Source organism: Muscardinus avellanarius (assembly GCF_963383645.1).
Source record: "Muscardinus avellanarius genome assembly, chromosome: 14".
Lineage (NCBI taxonomy): Eukaryota > Metazoa > Chordata > Mammalia > Rodentia > Gliridae > Muscardinus > Muscardinus avellanarius.
The window spans coordinates 82,004,574-82,028,842 of NC_137800.1; the positions used below are offsets into that span (position 1 = coordinate 82,004,574).

At 41.1% G+C, this 24,269-nt stretch overlaps 1 protein-coding gene and 3 pseudogenes across 4 annotated transcripts; all 4 read right to left on the minus strand.

The window, feature by feature from the left end:
* Nucleotides 1-307: 307 nt before the first annotated feature.
* Nucleotides 308-1,215, minus strand: LOC308273222 (5-hydroxytryptamine receptor 1B-like; annotated as a pseudogene). Its single transcript has one exon. The product of its transcript is annotated as a 5-hydroxytryptamine receptor 1B-like (transcript).
* A 3,157-nt stretch (nucleotides 1,216-4,372) lies between these two features.
* LOC308273223 (vomeronasal type-1 receptor 4-like) lies at nucleotides 4,373-5,230 on the minus strand (annotated as a pseudogene). Its single transcript has one exon. The product of its transcript is annotated as a vomeronasal type-1 receptor 4-like (transcript).
* Nucleotides 5,231-14,740: 9,510 nt separating this feature from the next.
* On the minus strand, nucleotides 14,741-15,637 carry LOC308273224 (vomeronasal type-1 receptor 4-like; the record flags this gene model as incomplete). The annotated part of the gene is made up of 1 exon (XM_080710311.1): nucleotides 14,741-15,637. The coding sequence occupies one exon, from the start codon at nucleotides 15,635-15,637 to the stop codon at nucleotides 14,741-14,743; it is 897 nt and encodes a 298-aa protein (XP_080566437.1).
* A 5,047-nt stretch (nucleotides 15,638-20,684) lies between these two features.
* Nucleotides 20,685-21,495, minus strand: LOC308273225 (NEDD4 family-interacting protein 1-like; annotated as a pseudogene). The gene is made up of 2 exons: nucleotides 21,321-21,495; nucleotides 20,685-21,222 (listed from the first exon to the last, which is right to left on the minus strand). The product of its transcript is annotated as an NEDD4 family-interacting protein 1-like (transcript).
* Between the last annotated feature and the right edge of the window lie 2,774 nt (nucleotides 21,496-24,269).

Genomic DNA, 24,269 nt, shown 5'->3' on the forward strand with positions numbered 1-24,269 from the left:
GTGCAATCCTCCTGTCAGCCTCCCAAGCGCGGGGATTACAAGTGTGTGCCACCATGCCCGGCTTCTAATATATTATTTTAATACTAATCGGTTTAACAGATTGCATTAATAAGACATATATAGCAGCACTTTGGGCTGAGTTATCCATCATACTCTTCATTTATGGGGACTTAAATGTGTAAAATAACAGTTACATGGAAATTAGGAGGAAAAATAAAGCAACCTGCAGACTTTGACACCACACAAAATATTTTGTTTGAGTTGTAAGAGTTGTAGTTTGACGATCGCTGAACAGGAATTTAAAAACTTAGAAATTTCTTAGAAGAAACTTCTTTTCCAGCAGGGCGTCGGCGACTCGCACGTCGGAGACTTGGTTCCAGTACACCGGAGACCTGGATTCGCTGGGCACGTCTGGAGCCCGCGAGTTGACGGAGGTGACCGAGGACATGGACCCGGGGGAGTCGGTGATCTGCTGGGCTCGGGTCAGGCGCTGGCCAATCTTGTTGGGCGTCTGTTTCAAAATCCGGGAGAGGGCCTCCACCTAGATGCTGCCATAGAGGGCGGTGAGGAGCAGGGCGGGTAAGTAGAAAGCACCCACCGTGGAGTAGACCGTGTACAGCCTGTGGTCGGTGTTCACTAAGCAGTCCAACACCTCTTTTTCGTCTTTGACCAGCGAGATGCAGATGGAGAAGACCCACACCAGTGCGATCGTGACCGCCACCCTCTGGGGAGTCCTTTCAGCCGAATACTCCACTGCGTCCGTGATGGCCCAGTAGCGGTCCAGGGCGATGACACACAGGTGCATGATGGAGGCGGTGCAACAGGTGATGTCCGACGACAGCCAGAGGTCGCAGACCACCTGGCCCAGCGTCCAGCGGCCGGTGACCGTGTACACAGCTCTAATGGGCATCACCAGGCTGGACACGAGCAGGTCGGTGACCGCCAGGGAGGCGATCAGGTAGTTCTCAGGGGTGTGCAATTGCGGGTCCGATACACCGTGGCGATCACAAAGGCATTGGAGAGCGTGGTGGCCATGGCGATGAGCGCCAGCGGCACAACCAGCAGCGCTTTCCAGGGCAGGGCGATGGAGTCCTGGTAAATGTAGCTCTCGGCGCTGCAGTTGTGGGCGGGATCAGCGGAGAGGTTGGCTGGAGGTGCCCGGGTTGGGGAACCCGCGGACCGCGGCGGGGCACACGGAGCACCCGGTTGCCCCATAGCTCTCCTCGCCCCAGCTCCGGAGCGCAGCTTTTGGGCATGGGTGAACAAGGGAGAACACAGAGGACGGAAGGACCATGGAGACAGCAAGCTTTTCTTTCCTCGCAAGCCAGTCCTGCGAATTCCTTGGTAACTCCTCCATCAGGTTCCCAGCTGAATCTAGAGGTCACCGCGCGGCAGCCCAGCTGGCTGGCGCGCCCCGGAAACTTCCAGCGCGCTTGGCGCTGGCGCTGAGTCTCCAGTTTCCCTTTCCACGCCCTGTCCTAGCCCTGGGCTGTTAAAGAACTGCCTCCCCACACCCCAGCCCACCCCCACTCTCCCTGGAGACAGAGAGTGGAGAAAGGCAAGGTATTGCATGAGGAGAGGGCTTGGGTCAAATGGGATCTCTCTCTGTCTCTCTGTCTCTCTGTCTCTCTCTCTCTCTCTCTTTTTTTTTTTTTTTTTTTTTGCGGGTTCGGGGATGGAACCCAGGGGCATTCGACCTCCGAGCTACACCCCCTGCCCTGTTTTTTATGCTTTATTTTGAAACCGGGTCTCACTGAGTTTCTCTTACCCCAATTGCTCACGGCTGTGCCTCTTTTAACCTGGGCGCTCCCGGATCTGCAGATTCCGCCCGCAGGAGTTTCCTAGCTATTGAGACCAAAGCTGGCAGGCCAGAGAGATGTCCTGGTCTTGCATTCCCGCCCCCTGCCCCAAGCCGGGGCACTTGGCTGCGGGGCTGGCGGCCACTAGAGCTCGGTAGGGTGACGTCTGCGCCGACCTGGGTTCCATGGGCACCCCTGGGAGCCATGCCACTGTGCGCACCAGTCTGCGGGACCAGGCGCGGCACACTGGGAAAGGGTAGGTGTCGGGGTCGCTGGAGCTGCAGAACCGAAGGACTCCTTTAGAATCCTGGTCCCAGCCGCCGGAGCTGAGCTGTGCAATTCGCACGAGGCAGCCAGTTCCTTATTTGTATTCTTACTGATTGTTCTAAATAGAGTTAGGTGGACTATCAGTGAAATTTTTATTTGTACTGCCTTGATTGCTAATGACGTTGAGCACTTTCATGTTTGTTGGCCATTTTTATTTCATATTAGGAAAAATGTCAATTTAGTTCAATTGCCCATTTTTGTTTTAGTTTTTTATGTATTCTAGATATTAATCTTCAATCAGAAAAGTATCTGGCAAAGATTTTCTCCTATTTTGTAAAAGGCTTTCTCTTCAGACTTTCGGTTATTTCTTTTGTTGCACAGAACTTTAGCTTCGTGCCATCCAGTACATTGATTCTCCATTTTATTTTCTGAGCTTCAGGGGTCTTATTGAGGACATCTCTACCAGTGCCCATGTTGGGCCTTGCTTGGGGATTTGGGCCTTGTTTTCTTCTGGTAATTACAAATTTTTGGTCTAATTTCTAGGTCTTTGATCCATCTTGAGCTGATTTTTGTGCAGGGTGAGAGTTGCAGGTCTATTTTCATTCTTCTATGTATGGAAATCCAGTTATCACAACATTGTTGAAAAAGTTGTCTCTTCTCTAGTATATGCTTTGGTTTCTTTGTCCAAAATCAGTTGGCTGTAAGTGTGAGTTGTGAGTTTGTAAAGTCTGTACGTTTGTCCCTGTATCTTCTATTTGGTTGGTCCTTGTATCTGTTTTTATGCCAGTATCATGCTGTGTTTGTTACTATAACTGTAGTATAATTTTAAATCATGTATTATGATGCCTCCAGGATGGTTATTATTTATCAGAATTGCTTTGGAGATTGCATTGAATTTGCAGATTGCTTTTGGTACTATGGCCATTTTAACAATATTTATTCTGCCTATCCAAGAACATGGGATGTTTTTCAATCTATTAAGGTTTTCTTCAATTTATTTCTTCAGAGAGTCTATAATTCTATTGCACAGGCCTTTCACTTCCTTACTTAGGTTTATAGTTAAGCATCTTAAAAGGTTATTTAAAAATGAAATTCTTTTGATTTTTTTTTCAGTGATTTGTGGTTGGGATACAGAAAAATACTGATAATTAAATTTTAAAATTAAATTTAATACAGATGTTAAATTTGAAAGTTTATTTTGTATCTAGCTACTGTGCTAAATTGACCAGTGCTAGAATATCTTGGATGAGATTTTTGTATCCTCTAAGTATAGAATCTTATCATCTGGAAACAGATAGTTTTATTTCTTTTTCTCTATTTATACCCCTATAATTTCCTTTTCTGGCCTTATTGCTTTAGCTAAAATTGTAAGTAACATATAGAATAAGAGGGAAGAGAGCGAGCATCCTCCTCTTTTTCTTGATTTTAAAGAAAATATTTTTCAGTATTTTCACTAAGTATGATGTTTTTGAGTTTGGAGGTTTTTGTTGGTTTTTGGTGTGTGTGCGTGTGTGCAGTAGGCATTGAATTCAGCAGTACTCTACCTCCAATCTACCTCCTTAGCCCTTTTTATTTTTTGTTTTGTAACAAGTTCTAGGTAGGTTTCTAGGAGTCTTGCAATGTTGCTGAGGCTGTTCTCAAACCTGTGTTCCTCCAGTCTCAGCCTCTTAAGTACTATGATTACAGACATACACCACCCTGCCCACATCGGGTTTTGTATATTGCCTTTATAAAGTTGAGATAAGTTCTTTCTCTCCCTAATTTCTTCAGTATTCTTAGCATGAATGGGTATTGGATTTTATCCAATATGTTGTCGGCATCTATTAAGATGACCATGTGATTTTTGTCAAAAAATCCTCATAGATGGCTTGATATTTATGAATACTCTGAAATATCTGTATAGTTATCTCTTACATGAACTAGTATATCTGCAAGATTTGATCCTAGTGTCAAAGAGTATACAAATTAATAATTTTCACAATATTTGTCAAATCACATTTCTGCATTTTACCACCAGAAGTGATGAAGCCGAAAAAGCCATTTAATGTGCATAAGAATATCAGCCCCTTCCTGAAGGTGGCAAGATGGGGAATGAGGAGAGGGCTGGGTCCCTCTGCTTCCTATCACCCACGTGTCAGCTCAGGAGAGTCCCCAGCTCTGTGGTAAAACATTGCACCTCTGTGTTTCAGCTACTGTTACTTGAGTTTGTAGTACATACAGCAGAACTCAACTGACATTTCTAACTTACTTACTGAAAGGATCAATGAAGTCTTAACATCTCAACGATTCTCTTAATGATCATGACATCATTCAGCAAGACGTCCATCTCTGTGAATCAGCACAAATGGGATGACAATTGCATATCCAATGGTCAGAAACTCTTTAGCAGTTGTTGTTAAAGAAGAATTTTCTAAGGATAGACTTCAATATCCTTAAATAAAACAATCTATCCAAGAAAAGAAAAAGCAGAAAATCAGAAGGAGAATGCTCTGAGCAGCTTTCAGCTCATGGGGAGTTTTGCAGAGGAGCCTGGAGTTCTGAAGGTAGAGAACTTGCTGGTGGTGCTTGAGAAGGAGAAATACCATGTAGACACTGGCCCCCGCCCATGACACCATGAAACAGGGCATCTCGCAGGGCCATGAGAGCAAGAAAAATCCATCTGAGTATCCAGCTTCTTGGTACCAAAAACCCCAGTAGTTTTCACTTGTACTAATTAGCGATATGTTCATGCTGCTGACATTTTTCTTTTTACACAAAATGGTAAGTTCATGCTTATCAAGGAATTGAATGTCAAAAGGAAGAGAAATAAGAGAAGGATGTGCCATGCAGAACTCGGCTTGAACTTCCTCCACACAGAGGCTCTGTGACTGATGGTGATGACCTGGACCACTGTGAGGTGACAGGTGGTCCAGATAAATAATAATTTTACAGCCTGTATCATCCAGAAAATTCCTTAAACCAAAAGCTGCTACTATCTTTTGCCTTCCCTTGGAAGGAAGTGTTATGATATTTGTAAAAGCCAAGTGGATGAGAATAAGATATATAGATGTCTTCTCAGTGCCTCCAAAAACATGCATATAATTCACAACAACAGAAATGTTCCCCACAATGTCAAGGCTTGTCATAAAGATGAAGATTCTTCTTTTGACAAGGCTCAGGATCATTTCTTATTTCACAGTCAGGAAAACCTGGATCCAGAAAACAGCCCTTTGAAGAAGGCATCAGTAAAGCTGATATGTATCTGTAAAAGTTATTTTATATCATAGCAATTTTCTGGAGTATAAGTGACAATCCTGATATATTTAACAAAGCAGATATTTTTCTAAAGAACTAATCCCTTTTTGTGGGTCTTTCTATATGGTTTCAAGTGTCATCCTGATGGCTAATATTCAAAAGTCTAATTTTTTACCCAGATACTATTTCAGGTCCATCTAGCACAACCATTCTACTTGTTCAAATTTCTGTATCCTACCTGGGTTAAATTTCAGCAGGGTTGCACTCAACTCAAATTTACTTTAACCAGAATTTCTCACTGCTTCTTTTTTTCATATCTTTCCATCATATTCACATCATCCAATTCCACACCATGCTTGTCCCTCCTGCCCCTTCATATACTGAACACACAGAGACTTAAAATTTTGCTTAAACTTCCTTGACACTGAAAACTTAACCATGTTCATTTTCCATAGTCTCATTTGTGTGTGTGTGTGTGTGTGTGTGTGTGTGTGTGGTACTGGGGATGGAAACTAGGAGCCTTCTACCTCTAAGCTACACTCCCAGACCTATTGTTTTTAAAATTTGGAAACAGGGTCTCACTAAGTTGTGGAGGGCCTCACTAAGTAGCTGAGGCTGGCCGCGAACCTGGTATCTTCCTGTTTCTGCCTCCCAAGCTTGTGCCACCATGCCTGGCTCCATAATCTTTTATTACGTTGAATGTTCCTTTGTATTTCTCAGTTTGGTGCACATAGCAATTTTTTGAAATACACTTTTATTGGATCACGTGCTAATTTTCAGATTTGTTTTGGTTTTGCTTGCAAATTTTATATATCTTTGAGGACAGTATCTTAATAATTCTGTATTTTTAAACCCCTAACTGAATTTGTAATTTTATTGCTTAAAAATATTCAATGATGGCCAGGCGTGGTGGCACACACCTGTAATCCCTGTGCTTGGGAGGCTAAGACAGGAGGATTGTACAGGTTCAAAGCCAGCCTCAGCTACTTAGTGAGACCCTGTTTCCAAATAAAATATAAAAAATAGGTCTGGGAGTATAGCCTGGAGGTAGAAAGCCTCTGGGTTCCACCCCCAGTACCACCAAAAAAAATTTTATATATATATATATTCAATGATAGTACTTGGAGGAGGCTGACAGAGGAGGATCACAGGTTTGAGACCAGCCTCATCAGCTTAGCAAAATTTTCAGTAAGAACCTAGGGAGACCCTGCTTCAAAACAAAAGGTGTAGGAGTGTGGCTTGGAGGTTGAATGTCACTGGGTTCAATTCTTAGTAACACACACACACACACACACACACACACACACACATACACAAACACACACATACACACTTATACTATTCATTGTGTTTTGTAGTTTTGTAGTTCTTAATATCAAGTTAAACTGAATAACCTCTTTAGAAAAGACCAAATGTAAATTCTAATCAGCCAAAGACACCCATATAGTCTTTTGTCTGAAAAATAAGATTGGGTGCAGCCAGGGTGGGTCCCCTGTGGGGGACCACAGAGGTCTTTATGGGAGGTGTATGTTCCCTTTGAATGGCCTCAGCATCCTGTAAAGGATGCTCAGAGGTAGAAGAGTTTCCAGGAAACCCTAGTACCACAAAAAAAAAAGAAAGAAAAGAAAAGAAGAAAGAAAGAAAGAAAGAAAGAAAGAAAGAAAGAAAGAAAGAAAGGAAAAGAAAAGAAAGAAAAGAAAAGAAACAAGGTCTCACTGAGTTGCAAAGGGCCTCACTAAATAGCTGATGCTTTCCACAAACTGTGACCCTCCTGTCTCAACCTACCAAATGCTGAAATTATAAGTGTGCGACACCACACCTGGCTGACATCTCTTTCTTTGTGAAGAATGTCAGAAAAGCGTGGTGACTATTTTCCCATTTTGTCCAGGGAAACACTGTATTAAATTACTGTAAAAGACAGGCTTTGTGGGAGGATAGAGGTATAAAGCCCCACTTAGATCTAACACCCCACAATGTAGGCAGATACGTGTATTCATCAGGCCTTGTTTTCTCCACTACAGAACAAGATTATCACTCTTTGCTCCATAATATTAGGATAAAATTTAAATCAGTTATCTTTTATTATACAAACTCAAAACCTGGCAAATTCATTGTAGCAATTCTAAGAAAAAAATTGTGTGTAGCACTGGGAATTGAAGCCAAGAGTGATATAACTCTGATCTACACCCCTAGCCCTATTTTTGTTTTTTACTTTGAAATAGGGTCTCACTAAGTTGCTTAGGCTGGATTAAAGCCTGAGATTCTCCTGCTTCAGCCTCCCAAATGCTGGGATTACAAATGTGCTCCCCTATGCCTGACAAAAATTATTTTTAGTATTTATAGTTTTTAAAAGTTCCTCCTATTAAAAAAGTCATATAAACAGGGCATGGTGGCACCTGCTTGCAATCCTAGTACCCGGGAAGCTGAGATAGAAGGATCCCAGGTTCAGGGCCAGCCTCAGCTACTTAGTGAGGTGCTCTGCAGCTTAGTGAGACCCTGTTTCAAAAAATAAAGAATTAAAAAATAGGGCTTAAAGTGTAGCTCAAGAGGTAGAATGCCCCTGGGTTCAATCCCCAGTACTGCAAAAAAAAAAAAAAATAGTCATATAAGAAATGAATGTGATTTGCATATATTGCATGATATACCATGTTACCATAGCAAGGGTTTAAGGATGGATTTAGAAAGAATATCTTCAAATTAAACAGAAATGCACATAAGAAATTATAACATAGTGACCTGACTATGGTGGTGGACCTTCTCAGAAAAACAGAAATCACACACAAAAAATGGAATGTACAAATTGTATAAAAGCTAATGATGCTGACAGAATCACAATGCATTGGAGGCCAGAGAAAAGAGTTTCTCATAGAATCTTGAAAAACTCCTGTATCTTTCTGAAGCCTTGAAGAAACAAGGAGTTGAGCTTATGCAAAGCCCCACCCCAGAACTCTCTGCTGGTGTAAGATTTCTGAGCACAGGGGCAGAGATACCTAAGCACTCCTAAACTCACATATCCTGGAAATCTTCCCTTTCCCCTTTTGGCTTCTTGTGGCTGCCTTTGAAAGCTGAAAAGAAGAGTGATGGTGCTGAGGGTCACAGAGGCTCTCATGAACTTCCTTGCTTGGTCAAAGACAGGTTAAGATACCTGTGAGTAGATCAGAAAGACGGGTCTACTCACCTAGGTAGCTGTATGCAGACCAGTCATTCTGGCCAGGTGAGGTTTCCCGCTCATCTCTGTAGCTTTTGCTTTTGTAGAGCGCTCAGATACCATAAATACCACCAAGGATTTGATTTCCACAGTTGCTGCTGTGACAGGAAGAAGGAAAGGCTCTGCTGAATCTTAATCCCTGAAGTACAACTTTCCCTGTCCCACCACAATTACTACATTTGTGTGGCTCAGAAGATGCCTCACTTTTAATTAGGGTGGGATTGATGTAAGGATGTGCAGTAAGAAAGTAAACATGTAGGCAAGTTTGTGTATCTAGGTTTCTCCATATTCCGTGGCTCTCCTCAACTTCCCATGTTACAGGCTGTGAGCCAGCTTGAGGACAGCTTTTGAGACTCAGGACAACTCACTTCCCTTTCTCTGTCAAGACCTTATTCATACACAGGAACAGAATCAGTGATGACAAGCACTGGGGACTCTGCTCTCAGGCATGTCTCAGCCATGGACATGGCCAGACAGGGGTCACCTTGCCGCACCTACTCACATTGCCATTCAAGGTCTTGACAATAGTAGTTGTTTTATTCCCTGTATATTAACAAATTAGACTTAAAATTTAGATGGCCAATCTCTTCTTTCAAAGCCTGCAATGCAGCTTCAAAGACACATAGCCATAACCAAGAATAGCCCTTCTATCCATTATTCATTCTGCTGCCACAGACCTTCCCAGTCTCCTGTGTGAATAAATGAAGGTACCAAGATGAGACTGCATTGAGAGAACAGCATCCTTTTCCACCAGCAAGAGAGGACCTGGACTGGCTCCGGGGAAAGCTCCTGCTTCCTGGTTTTCTCTTGCTTCCTGTGTAACTATTCTATAACTGCCCTGCCCTGCCCTGCTTCTGGCACCCAGCAGAGCCTCAGATCCTCATGCCTAAATGTTGTCCTTTGAGATAAGTGCATTTTTCCATTCCCTTATTTTGAAGGAGAAAATGCAGGCATAGTTAGGTTGAGTAAATTACACGTGATTTATGTAAGATTAAATACAAATTGGAAAAGAATGATAAATAATCTTCCCTGTTAAATATAGAACATTTTTCTCTGTTACTTTTGATAAGAGTATTTTGTCTAGAAAACTTGTAAATTTTTTTTTTTTTTGCCAGGTCTAAATGGAGCAAGCTTCATAAAAACTATGTAATGGACTTGTTAACTTGATAATGTAGGGATGTTTCCCCAATTGCTGAGGCCTCTGGAAGTGCAATCACCTCTCTTCCAATTTGTACAGAAGGGTAGGAGCCTAACTTTACTGGCTGGAAATCAGACCAGAGACTTGTGAAGCTATTAGAGAAGGGCATAGGTTCAACACTCCAACATATAGGCCCAGGTAGTAACTTCCTCAACAAGACCTCCAAAGAGCGGGAAATTTAAACAAGAATTACAACAAATGGGATGGCATCAAACTAAAAAGTTTCTGCTCATCAAAGGAAACCATCAATAAACTAAAGAGAAAGTATACAGAATGGGAGATCTTTACCAGCTACTACTCTGATAGAGGGCTAATATCCAGAATATACAAAGAGCTCGAAAGACTCTACACTAGCAAAACAAACAACTGAATTAAAAAATGGGCAACTGAATTGAATAGACACTTCACAAAACAAGAGATACAAATGGCCAACAGATACATGAAAAGATGTTCAACATCATTAGCCACCAGGGAGATGCAAATCAAAACTATACTGAGATTTCATCTAACCCTAATCAGACTGGCAAGCATAAAGAAGTCAAATAACAACAAATGCCAGTGACGATGTGGAGAAATAGGAACTCTTTTAGGCTGTTGGTGGGAGTGCAAACTAGTTCAGCCACTATGGAGATCGGTGTGGAGATTCCTTAGAAAACTGGGAATGGATCCGCCGTATGATCCAGCTATACTGCTCTTGGATCTTTCCAAAGGGGTTGAAATCAGAGAACTATAGTAACATATATATATCCATGTAGTAGCACAATTCACAATAGCCAAAATATGGAACCAACTTAGGTCTCCATCAACAGATAAATGAATTGCACAATTATGAGAAATACATACAATGGAATTCTACTTAAATGTATTTGGGCACTATAATTTTGCTTCCAGGAGTTCACACACAGTAAAATTGAATAAATCTCAAGATTAATTTAATAGCATATATGGATTATATGCAGAAATGTAGTTATGATTAAATTTTTAACTTTTGAAAAAAACACTTAAAATTGTCTATCCTTATGTCTTCCACTAAAATCATTAATTCCAAATTCGCTTGGAAATGGAGTAAGAATAAAGCAAGGCTGCCCTCTACTGACCATAGGAACGTGGCTTGTGTTATTTAAAATTATTGCAAAGCCAGGCTTGGTGGCACTCCCTTATAATCCCAGCATTTTGGAGGTAGAGACCATAGGATCAAGGTTTGTGGACAGTATCAGCTACTTACCGAGGCCCTCTGTGACTCAGTGAGACCCTGTTTCAAAAATAAAAAGACTAACAAATAGGTTGAGGTTGTGGCTTGGAGGTACAATCCCCCTGATTTCTATCCCCCATACCACAAAAATTAAAAAAAGGAAAATAAAAAAGAAAATTATTGCAAAAATCCATAAGGCATTATTAAGACATCACAGTCTTGATAGAGACACTTTTTCCAAACATAAACCACTAATGATTTAATTATTGCAGAATTCTGCATTAACTATTAAAAATTTGCATCAGGAACAAATACAGAGAAGTAATCATTTCCAAAAGTTCTTTATTTTTAAAGCAAGTAATTATTCCACTGTGCTCTGCCTTGGTTCACTTCCTGCAGGTATTCCCTTGCTTCTGGGGGAAAATTCATAAATGCAGAAGGGCTTTTGTGTGAAAAATATTTGATAAATAAAGAGAACTCTGGTACCAGAGAGATTTGGGAAGGGTTTGGCGTCTTCTGAAGTTTTACATAATTGAAACTCCTCTGAGAAACAGGAGAAAGCCTAAAATAGGAACACCCACCAGACGCAGTGCTGACCAACACATATGCAGGGAAATAGGTGGAAACCTGACCATGAGGATCCACTTAACTAGAGAGAGAGACTGAACCCTGAGATGGCCCATACCTTCCTGCAGCGGAGGCAGTCAGCCTAAAGACTAAAAACCCTAACCCAGTTGAAAAAGACTGCAGTGAAAAAAGTAAACATGAAAATCCTACTATTTCCTACCCTCAGCTGATCAGTATCATCAAAGGCATCCCGGTCCACAAAATTATCGTCTTTTCCAGGAACCAAAGCGATGGTGGCTTCAGCCTTCTCTCTCTCCCCTTCCTCCTAACTGGGCAGCGTAATAGCCTCATTGTAAGATGGGGGCTTTGACAACGCAGACTCTTCTTAGTAGTCAAAATATGCAAGCTGGGCATGGTGGCACCTGCCTGTATTCCCAGACCTTGAGAGGCTGAGACAGGAGGATCACAGGTTCCAGGCCAGACTCAGCAACTTAGAGCCCTCAGCAGCATAGTGAGACCCTGCTCTCTGCAGAGATGCCGCTGAAGGTGGAGCAGCCTCGCCTGCAGGCAGTTCAGGTTGCCCACGCTCTTCCTCACTAGTTGCTGCAGGTGGGTTCCACTGTGGCCAGTGCTGTCAAAGCCAGTCCTAATGCCAATGCCATGGCAGAGCCAGCCACAGGGAAGGAGGCTGCTGCGGCCTAGGAGTGCTGGAGACCGAAGGCCATGCCCCTACTGTGGGTCGGTAAGGTCGGTGCTCTTCAGGAGAAGCTCTCCCTCAGGCGGTCGGTCAGTCTGTCTTTTAATATATTCTGCTTATGATTGTAGGTATCTTGAAATGTTTTTAACTCAATTCTAAATTTGGGCTGATAACTAATTTATACTTATTTAGAGTAAGTAAGCTCCAGCAAACCTTCTCTAATTTTTCCACCAGTCACAGAGGATATCCATATTAATTAAGATGCTGTGTCTTTTTGGAGATGTGGGATCTTCCAGTTCCAGTAGTTGAGCCAAGGAGTGTTCTATGTCTGAGCTGGACCTTCTATTCCTGTTTTAGTTTTTATTTTAAATCATGGTGTTGTTAAGTTGCTGAGATTGTCCTTAAACCTGGGATCCTCCTGTCTCCGCTTTCTAAGAACTGGAGTTACAGGCATGCACCACCACGTAGGTTTTACTTTGTTTATATTTAATGTTCACTCATTTCTTCTTCACAACTTGATTTGTATGTTTGTTGTTGTTGCAAAACCAGGATTTGAACCCGGGATGCTCTGGTACTGACCTACCTCCCCCTTCCTTTTTAATTTTAATTTGAGATGTGGTTTCCCCCTAAGTTGCTTAGGCTGGCCTTGAACTTGAGGTCCTTCCTTAGAGTCACTGGCATTACAGGTGAGCAATGCAATGCCAGGATTCATCGTGTGTGTGTGTGTGTGTGTGTGTGTGTGTGTGTGTGTGTGTGTATATATATATATATATATTTTTTTTTTTTTTTACGGTAATGGGGATAGAAACCAGGGGCATGCTACCTCCAAGCTACACCCCCAGCCCTACTTTTTATTCTTTATTGTTGAAACAGGATCTCACTAAGTTGCGGAGGGTGTTACTAAGTAGCTGAGCCTGTTCACCAACTGCCATCCTCCAGTCACAGCCTCCAGAATGCTGGAATTACAAATGTGTGCCACCATGGCCGGCCATCATTTACATTTTAAATGTGATTCCTAATCGCATTTCAAGGATTCGTGTCACTTCCTTTAGAGACAATTACCAATGAGCTCTTCAGGGATTGCCTGCTCTGTCTTGTTCTCTGGACACATATAAAGAAGAGGCTGTCACAGGTCACTAGTGGAGCTAAGGTAAATAGTGTACACCTTGTGTTCAGGCAAGCCTTGGATATATGAGGAAGCTAAACTCCCGAGCACATTAGAATGTCACATAATATCTTGAGTAAGTTACTTAAAATCTGATTGGACTTGGTATAACCACAGCTAAAAGCACAGGCATTTACCATTCTTTACCACAGAAATAAAACACCCAAAGTTATCCAGAGCCAGAGGATAGATAAAAGAGGCATTCTCATAGTGGACTAGAAGACTCTACAGGAGTTCTAATATTCTGTACTATGACTATGAAAAATAAGAAAATAGCATCGCAAATTATTCTAAACAGCTTGATGATATACCTTACTGCCAGAACTATGCATTCTACACAAATACATCTTTGGGTTCCAAGTTGAGATTGAAAAAAGGCAAGCCTTAACTTAGCTGTGCTCTAGAACGTATTGTGGATCTCTGAAAACATCATTGTGTAATGTAAAGGCACTAAGCAATGCTGCCTTGAAAGAAGCTACAAATAGTATTTAACATTAATTTTCTCTCATTGGCTAAAAATGCATTTAAATGGTTAGGATGTCAACAATTAAAGTAAGGAAAAACAAAGTCCCATTTGTTATTCTTCCATTAATGTATTTGCTCTCAAAACAAGCAATGACTTTCAGTTTCGTTTGTATTCTTGAAGAGGTTCATAATATAAACATCCAATTAAATATATCCTTCCATTCCATTTTATTTTATTTTATTATAGTACTGGGGATGGAACCCAGGGGCTTTCTACCTCCAGGCTATACCCCTAGACCTATATATATATATATATATATATATTTTTTTTTTTTAATGGTCTCACTAAGTTGTTGAGAGTCTCACTAAGTAGCTGAGGCTGGCTTAAAACCTGTGCGAGACTCCTGTCTCAATCTCCCAAGTGCTGGAATTACAAGTGTGCACCACCACGCCTGTCTACATTTTATTTTTTACTAATAGTGATTAATCCAGGGGCATTCTACCTCTAAGCTATGACAACAGCCATATTTATATTTTATTTGAAACAGTGTCTCACTAGATTGTTGAGAGTGTCTCTAAATTGCTGAGGCAGGTTTTGAACCAGTGATTCTCCTGTCTCAGCCTCCCAAGTGGTGGAATTATGGGTACTCACCACAGGGCCCTGCATCGTATTTCATTTTACTCTGCTTGCTAATCATTACATATCGGAAGAGTTAGACACATTCATTCTTAACAATTTCATAACAATCCCTACAGTGGGGGTCCCTCTGGTTTCTATCAGCTGTGAGTCAGTTCAGTGGGGTACCAGCTTGGTGGTATAAAAAAAAAAATCTCTAAGATTTGGCCACTTTTTAAAAATTTTTAGTGCATACAGGAAAACAAACACATTTATTTCCAGCTGACTTACTGAAAGGCTCAGTGAAGTAGACATTTATCAAAGTCTCTCTCTTACTGAGTGCACCAACATTCAGCCAGACGTCCATCTCTGTAAATCAACACAAATGGGCTGAGAACTGCATAACCAATGATCAAAAAGTCTTGTACAATTAGCTGTATAAAATAATTCCCTAAAGAGAAAGCTGCACATAAAAAGATAAAACAATCTGTCCAGTAAAATAAAAGATAAAAGAGCATCAGAAAAAGAACACTGTGTGCTGCTTTCAGCTCAGGGGGAGTTTTGCAGAGGAGCCTGGAGTTCTGAAGGTAAAGAACTTGCTGATGGTGCTTGTGGAGGAGAAATACCATGTAGCCGCTGGCCCCGCCCATGACACCCTGAAACAAGGCATCTCGCAGAGCCATGAGTACAAGGAAAATCCGTCTGAGCATCGAGCTTTCTGAGAGAAAGTAACAGTAGCTGTCAGTTTGAATTATTTGTGATGTGTTCATATTGCTGATATTTTTTACATAAAATAGTAAGTTCATGCTTATCAAGGAGTTGAGTATCCAAAAGAAGAGAAACAAGGGAAGGATGTGCCATGCAGACTTCAGTTTGAGCTTCCTCCACTCAGAGGCCCTGGGACTGATGGTGATGGCCTGGACCACCGTAAGGAGACAGGTGTTGCAGACTGAGAGGCCCCGGGCCACCCTTTCTAGATATATAATAAGCTTACAGCCTATATCACCTAGGAAATTCTCCAGGTCAAAAAATGCTGTTATCTTTAGCATTCCTCTGCAAATAATCATTACGATATTTGTAACAGCTAGATGCATGTGAATAAGGTGTACAGATGTCATCTCAGTGCCTCCAAAGATGCGCAAATAATTGACAAAAACGAGGATGTTCCCTACAAAGCCAAGTCCTGTTACAAAGACAAGGATTATTCCTTGGATATGTTTCAAAAACATTTCTTACTTCATAGACAAGTAAATAAATAGCTGGAACAAACACTTTTTTGAAAAGTATCAGTAATGAGATTTCTCGTTAAAAGTTTATTTCCTATTATAGCAACTTTCTGGAGTGTAAGGGGTAGACATATAAGTAAGGCAAAACTAGGCGTGGTAGCACACAGTTGTTATCGCAGTACTTGGGAGGGTAAGACAGGAAGGTTGTGGATTCAAGAGTAGTCTTCTCAACTTAGTGAGACTCTCAGCAACCTAGTGAGACCCTGTTTCTAAATCAAAATCAAATTGGTAGAGGGTGTAGTTCGAAGGCAGGATAGCTCTGGACTCAATTCCTAGTATCACAGAAAAAAGAAAGAAAGAAAGAAAGAAAGAAAGAAAGAAAGAAAGAAAGAAAGAAAGAAAGAAAGAAAGAAAGAAAGAAAGAGAAAGAAAGAAAGAAAGAAAGAAAGAAAGAAAGAAAGAGTAAGTGAGCAGATTTGGATCATGTCATTTCCATACTCTTTGATGCTATCTTGAGAACTGACATTCAAAAATCTAAATTTTTGACTCAGATTTGATTTTGACCTTCATATTAGCAAATCCAGTCTATTTTAATCCGTTTCTATACCCCATCTAAGTTTAACTTTAGCAGGCCTGCATTAAACACAAAATTTCTCAACCAGCATTTCTTCCTGTTTATTTGCTTCTTTCTTTGTTTTTTATTTGTATGTTTGACTTTGCAATCTATCATAACCACATTATCTAATACCAAAAGCTTTGGCTTCATCCATAAAATGTCTGCCTTACCTCCAAACATGTGATCATGGACACACTAATGTTGCTTCAACTTTTTTACCATCTTCAAAATGAATCATGTTTCAACTTCCATAGTGTCTCATTTCAGGAATGTATCTCTCATTTTGGTGAGAATAATGTTCAGGATTGCTTATCTCCAGGGTGAATGCACTGCAGAAACCATGGATGCTCATCTTTCAGTATCTTATAGCAGAGGTGTGGGGTACCATCCAGGATGTATTCTTATCCAGTGACTTTAGGAGCCTCTAAGGGAAGCCTGGGTAGATCCTGAATGTGTATCAAAGTGGAACAATGGCAAGAGAATTAAGGATGGATTGTATGTTGTCAGGTTATGATTAGCAATCCCCAGTAACAGCTTATTGTAGCAAAAGGTTGTGGAAACATTGGTATGAAAAGAAATTATTCCAGGAATGTGTTGTGGTAGTATCTGACACCTGCTTCATTACCTTGGAACAGTGGTTACATGTAACTTTCAGCCTGCCATCCGATGGCATTTTGTCAACCTGCTTAAAAATGAGGCCTCTTTGATCATTATCAATCCACACTGACTTGGCACCATCCCTGGTATTACCTTTATACCTCAAAAATCTCCAATCTCATATCTCGTCTACAAACTTCTGTCCAACTATGCTCACTTTCTCCAGCATAAAAGGAATCTAATGCCTAGGATATCCAAGTATATAGAATATACTTGGAATACAATTCTTCAAGCCTTCCTCTTCTTATTCCTGCTAATGAATAAAGGATTGCTGTTGATCTCTCTGTGTTGAGAGTTGGTCTCTGGCACCAGAAAATGCACAAACACAGGCCCGTACCTGGGTTGGTAGCATGGAGCCCAGGACCCTAGGAACACCAATTACTGCCATTTACACTCAGTTTCCTATCTTACTAAATGGGGAGACTAAAACCTGCATCAGTGCATTAAATCAGGACAGAATCTCGTATGTCTAACATACAATAGCCTCATGCTACAGGCCAAAGGGAAAGTTCCACAGTTATGGATAATATGTCTATGGTAAATTAATTGAATACTTCATCAGAGACTGAATCTGCTAACGATACTTTTCTCACTATACCTCCATGTCCTATTGAATTTATAAGACCTACACTTGTTTGTTTTTATATTTCAATAAATTGCCATTTGCCAACCCTCTTTCTCCTCCCAATGTTCAAAAACTCTTAGATTTATTTTATTTATTTATATTTATTTGTTATTTATTTATTTATTTATTTATTTATTTATTTAGTGGTAGTACTGAGGTTCCTGGAAGCCCTTCTACCTCCGGTCTACACTCCCAGACCTATTTTATATTTTTTTAATTTGGAACCAGGGTATATTAAGCCAGCGAGGCTAGCTCTGAAACAGCGCGATCCTCATGTCTCTGCCTCCCAAGCGCGGGGATTACAAGCGTGCGCCACCATGCCTGGCTTTTATTTATTTATTTATTTATTTATTTATTTATTTATTTATTTATTTATTGGTGGTACTGGGGTTGGAACCCAGGGGCTTTTCTACCTACAGGCTATACTCCCAGACCTATTTTATACTCTGTTTGGAAACAGGGTCTCACTGAGTTGCTAAGAGCCTCACTAAGTTGCTGAGGCTGGCTTTGAACCTATGTGATCCTCCTGTCTCAGCCTCCCAAGCAAGGGGATTACAAGCATGCGCCACCACGCCTGGCCTTAGACTGATTTAGAATCCACCTCTGAGACACCTAATAAGTCATTTCCATTTCTCTTTCATTATGACAAATAAAATTAAGAGTGTCTGAGTAAGGGGGATAAGATGATCCTAGATTGCTTTCTGCAGAGTATAGTGAAGTATATTAAAGACAGGCTTGGTACTCAGATAGATGCATTACCCTTCATCTGGACCCAACTCCCAGAAGTTTAGGCAGGTAAATAATAATCTATGTAGGTCCAATTTTCTCAACTGAAATATGAGGTTAGTGCTCCTTGCTACATAACATTGAAAAATATAAAGTGTGTTGCCTCCAGTCATAATAACGTAGACAGACCAAAACACAATAAGAATTCTTAAGAGAGAAACTACATTTCATAGTTATTTTTTAGTACTTTCTTGAGGAAACAGGCATGAAACAAATAAGGTTGACTTACATATATGGTACAATATTATCTGAATCAAAGAGTTTAAAGATAAATTCAGGAAGAATGGCATCAGATTAAACAGTGCATGTTAAAACTTAGCGATATAATTGAAAAGCAAATCATGGCTTATTGAAAATGCAGAAATACGCCGGGCGTGGTGGCGCACACTTGTAATCCCCGAGCCTGGGAGGTGGAGACAAGATTGCGCAGGTTTGAAGCCAGCCGCGCTGGCATAAGAGACCCTGTTTCAAAAATATATATAAAAAATAGGTCTGGGAGTGTAGCCCGGAGGTAGAAGGGCTTCCAGGAACACCAGTACCACCAAAAAAAAAAAAAGGAAAAAGAAAAAAAGAAAATGCAGGAATGCAACAACAATTAGGTGAAAAACATCTTCTGAAAACTTATAATGCTGATATGGGCATAATGCAGAAAACCATGGAGGTAAAAATAACTGTGTTCTTCTAAAAACCTGAATAGCCCTTCTGACCTCTTAATTTCTGGAAGACAGCAAAGTGAGAACCTTATCAATATCCACTCCAGAACTGGCTGACAATAGCAGATGCTCAGCACAGTCACACAGATGCCGAGCACCTCTGGAGGATCATCTGCTGCATCCGTCCCCTCGACCTTTCAGGCCCCAGGTTTGTCCCTTTAGGCAACAGGAGAGTGACAGTATAAAAGCTCACAGAGACTGTCATCAAATCTGTTCTGGTAAAAGAGATTGAGATTTATGCTTCTGAGGAAATTTTGCATGAGGCATTTGAATATATCTGATCTGACAGGTCTACTCACCTGGGTAGCTGTGGTGCAGACAGGCTCTGGGTCAGTGCTGGCCAGATGAGGTTCCCAGCTCACCTCTGCAGCTTCTGGTTTTATAGAGCTCTCAGCTACCAGAATCTACCACCAAGGATTCAGAGCTCACAGTTGTCACCCTGTCAGAGCAAGGAAGCCCTCTGCAGAATCTCAGTCCCCGAAGCACAACTTGCCCTGTCCCTCCACAATTACTACATCTGTTGGGCTCAGAAGTTATCTCAGTCTTAATTAGGGTGCAATTACTTTCATGGAAGGATGTGCAGTGACAAAGTGAACCACCAGCCATGTTTCTGTATGTAGGTTTCCTCATTTTCTGTCCCTAATGTTCCCATCTGGAAACAAGCCTGGGGACGGCTTCTGAGGCCCAGGACGAGCACTTCCTTTCTCTCTCAAGTCCTTCACACACAGGGACACCATCAGTAACCATAACAAGCAGCACTGGGGACTTGGATGTTGGGCATGACCCAGCCATGGACTTGTTCAGCCAGGAGCCACTGCTGCACCCACACACACTGCAGTTCAACATCTCCACATTACTGTTTCCTTTCTTGCATATTATATAACAAATGAGACTAGAAAATCAGAAGCTTCCATCCGTCCCATCTTTATTAAAACCAATCCTGATTGTAAAGCTTCTATTACATTTATATAATTCATCTATACCCAAGAATCGTGTTCATTACTAATGTTAATTAATTCTATGTATTTTTCAGTCTTCTACCAAGAATGACCTTTCCCACACCGGATACAATGGAATATAAAGAGGGGCTTAGGGATGAGCATAACATGAGCACAGCATTGTTTTTCCAGAAATGAGAGCGGCACTGGCTGGCCTGGGAAGCAGGCCTCTGTCTCTTTTTCTCCTATTATTTCTTTTCTTGTATATACTTTCATTGGTGCATTATGGGCTCACATCATAATGTGGTTCATACTAATAGTGAAGCACAAGCACAGGGCACTTCCTCACTTCCTGTAGTGCACTTTGCTCTAAGTATGATAATCGAAAGGTAGGACTTTGTGGTGGGTATTATGTAGGTCCACATGTCTCTGATATTAAATCAGGAAAGTGATTTTTTTCAAAATCTGAAACTATACTGAAAGAGCTTATCCAATATTAACCACAACCACTTCAATGATTATAGAATTCTGCATTAACTATTAAAATTTTACACCATGGAACAAATAGATAAAAATTATTTTCAACAGTTTGTATTTTTAAGCAGGTGATTATTCCACTGTGCTCTGCATCTTGATTCAATTCCTGCAGGTGTTCCCTTGCTCCTTGAGAAGAAAAAAATCATAAACACAGAAAGGCTGTTGCCAGAAAACATCCTTAATAAATAAAGAGAGCTCTGTTCCTGGGAAGGTTTGAGAAGATTTCTGGAAGCTTCTGGATTTTTGCATAGTTGATAAATCCTCTGAGAAACAGGAGAAAGTCTAAAACCAAGAACACCCACCAGAGCCAGTACTGCCAGTACTGAGTATCCAGGGAATAGGTGGAAACCTGACCACGAGGATCCACTTAACTAGAGAGAGAGACTGAACCCTGAAATGGCCCATACCTTCCTGCAGCTGAGGTGGTCAAGCCTAAAGACTAAAAACCCTAACCCAGTTGAAGAGGACTGCCATGTAAAAATTGAACATGAAAATCCTACCATTTTCTATCCTCGGCTGGTCAGCTTCATGAAACACATCCTGATTCACAAAATCCTCATCTCTTCCAGGAACCAAAGCGATGGTGGCTTCCGCCTTGGCTCTCGCCCTTTTCTCCTAACTGGGCAGCGTAATAGCCTCATTGTAAGATGGAGACTTTGCAAATACAAACTCATCTTAGTAGTCAAAATATGCAAGCTGAGCCTGGTGGCAAACACCTGTTATCCTCAACTTGGGAGGCTGAGACAGGAGGATCAGTTTCCAGGCCAGCCTCAGATATTTAGCAAGACCCTCAACAACTTAATGAGACCTGAACTCTGCAGCCTGTTCAGGTTCCTCAGGCTCTTCATTCTGCAACTGCTGGTACCAGTTGCTGAAGGCAGTTTCACTGCCACCAAGGCCACCAGTGCCAATGCCAATGACCTGGCACAGCCAGCCTCAGGGAAGGAGGGCGCTTCAGCCTGGGAGTGCTGGGAGACTGAAGAGGACATGCCTCGGATGGGTCATTTGCCACTTATACTGGAGAGAAACTCTCCTCAAACAGTCTCTCTTTTTTTTATTTATTTTTTTTAAATTTTATTTTATTGGTGCACTGTATTCATACATCATAGTGGGATACAAACTTTTGTAGACATACATGAACACATCGCCCAGTCAGCCCCCACCCGATCCCCACCCCATTCTCTCCCCATCCCTCCTTCCCATGCTTGGCTTAGTGGTTGACATCTAGTATTATAGCAATTTATCCAAAATTAAAAATGATAATCTCACATAACAGTTTCATTTGTCTGATACCAAGCGTTTGATGATTTAAAGATAGCATTTCAATATTTCTTTTTGCTTTCTTTCTTACTAGAGCATATTTTTTTCTGTTTTTTTTAGGTGAAACTATCATATATTTATATATTTATTTTTCAGAAAAAAATCTATCCTAATATGGAATATGAATTCTAGATACCCAAAATGATCTTGAAAAAGAACAAAGCTAGCAGATATATATTTTCTGATTTCAAACCATATAAAGCTACAATAATCGAAACAGTGTAGTACTGTTCTAAAGGCAGATATATAGACCATTGGAGTTAAATACAAGCCTAGAGCTAAATTCTTCCCTATATTGTCAAGTTATTTTTGACAAGGTTTCCACGAACATTTGGTGGTGGAAATAATAATCTTTTAACTAAATATTGTTGAAAAATAATAATTACATGGAAAAGAATAAAATTGGACCTTTACCTAATCCCACATACAAGTATTAACTCAAAATAGATAAAAGACCTAAATATAAATCTTAAGACTATAAACTTTTAGGAGAAAATCTGGGTCATAAAACCTCACAACACTGAAATTGGCAGTGATTTCTTGGATATGATTTCAATGGCACAGGCAACAGAAGAATATACAAACTCCCTAAAAAATAAAAAAAATATTGTATATCCAAAGACAATGTAAACAGAGTTAAAAGTTACTAATAGAATTGGATAAAATATTTCCAAATGCTATATCTGAAGGTATATTAATATTCCAACTAGAAATCCTAAAAATTAACAACAATAAAGGCAAACAATACAACTTAGAGATAGGTAAAAGACTAACATAAATAATGAATCTCCACAGATAACCAATCTTAGTTGTCTGTTGGATGGAAACTCTTGTTTCTCTGGTTCTGGTGAGTGTTACCTATTTCTTCTTTGTAGTTAATCTCTTTGAGTATTTTCTCTAGCGCTGGTTTTGAAGACATAAATTCCTTCAGTTTCTCTTTGTCATGGAAGCTTCTTATTTCTCCATCTAATTTGATAGAAAGTTTTGCTGGATAGGAAATTTTTGGCTGGAAGTTGTTTTCTTTCAGAGTTTGGAATATGTTACTCCAAGCCCTTCTGGCTCTCATGACTTGGTTTGGGAAGTCTGGAGTGATTCTAATTGGTTTGCCTCTGAATGTCAGTTGGCCCTTTGTTTTTGTTGCCTTTAAGATTCTCTGCTTGGCTTCCACATTGGTCATTTTGACAATTATATGGCGTGGGGATCCTCTGCTCCGATCCTGTCTAAAGGGAGTTCTATAAGTTTCCTGGATCTGTGTATCAACCTCTTGCTCTATATTTGGAAAATTTTCTGCTATTACTTCCTTGAAGAGATTGTTGATCCCTTTGGTATCACTTTCTTTACCCTCCTCTATTCCAATTATTCTTAGGTTAGCTCTCTTAAGATGGGCCCATATTTCTTCAATATCAGATTCCTGCTGTTGGAAATTTTTTTCTAGATTAGAAACTATGCATTCATTTTTGGATTGCTCATCTTCTAAGAGCGAGATTCTGTTCTCCATGTGGTCTAATCGGTTGTTTGTGCTTTGAATTGAGGCCTTTACTTCATTAATTGCATCCTTTATCTCTTTTTGGCTCTCTCTGAGTTCTTTTCGAAGCACCTCTATTATTTCTACAGTTATTTTCCTGATTTGATCTTCTAGAAATCTCTGATTTTCTGTTTTATCAGGTTCTGATGTTGTGGGGTTGTGCACATTCATTACTCCAGTGTTATTCCTCTTTCCCATGATTTCGGAGGTTTGTGCCTTCTCTGGGTTCTTCCCTTGGGTCACTATGGCTTCACTTAAGGTGCTCTGGATCTCGAGTCTGTATTATCTCAGACCCCACTACTTCTTTACTGTGTTGTATCACAGAGTCTCCGACCCAGAGAGTCGATAGAGGCTGCTTTAAACTATGGGGGGTGCCAGGTTGCACGTTCTCCTATGGTGTGATATCTCTGCCACCACCACTCCCTCACTGGGTCAAGTCCCAGGAGGCACAATACTGCGATTTCTCCTCTGTGGCCCGCAATTTGACTCACTGTTCTTGAGTACGCAGATGTAGCTGTACTGGACTCAGTGAATTCACTGCTGCTGCCGCCGCCGCCGGTGGAAATATGGCGCCTCTGCCACGCCCTCGGCCATGAGGCTGGCGTATTTTTTCTTCTCTGGTTTTGTTTTCCACTCTGAATCCCTGCAGTGTGTGCTGAGCTCAGCCACTGGGAGCTTTAAATGCTGTCTGCGCCGAAAGATCCCGCCTGGCTGTTCCGCAGCGGCTCACCTGGCTTGCTGTAGCTGTCCGTTGAGTTCGCCGCTGCCGCCGGCAGTATGGCGCTGCTGCCGCGTTCTCGGGCGCGTGTGTCTCCTCTGTGGCCCTGAGCTCTGTTATCAGTCCGCTTTCTCTCTGGAGCCTGGTGGTTTTTTTTGTTTTTCTGGTGATGGTGTTTTCTGGCTATGAAAGGCGCTCTT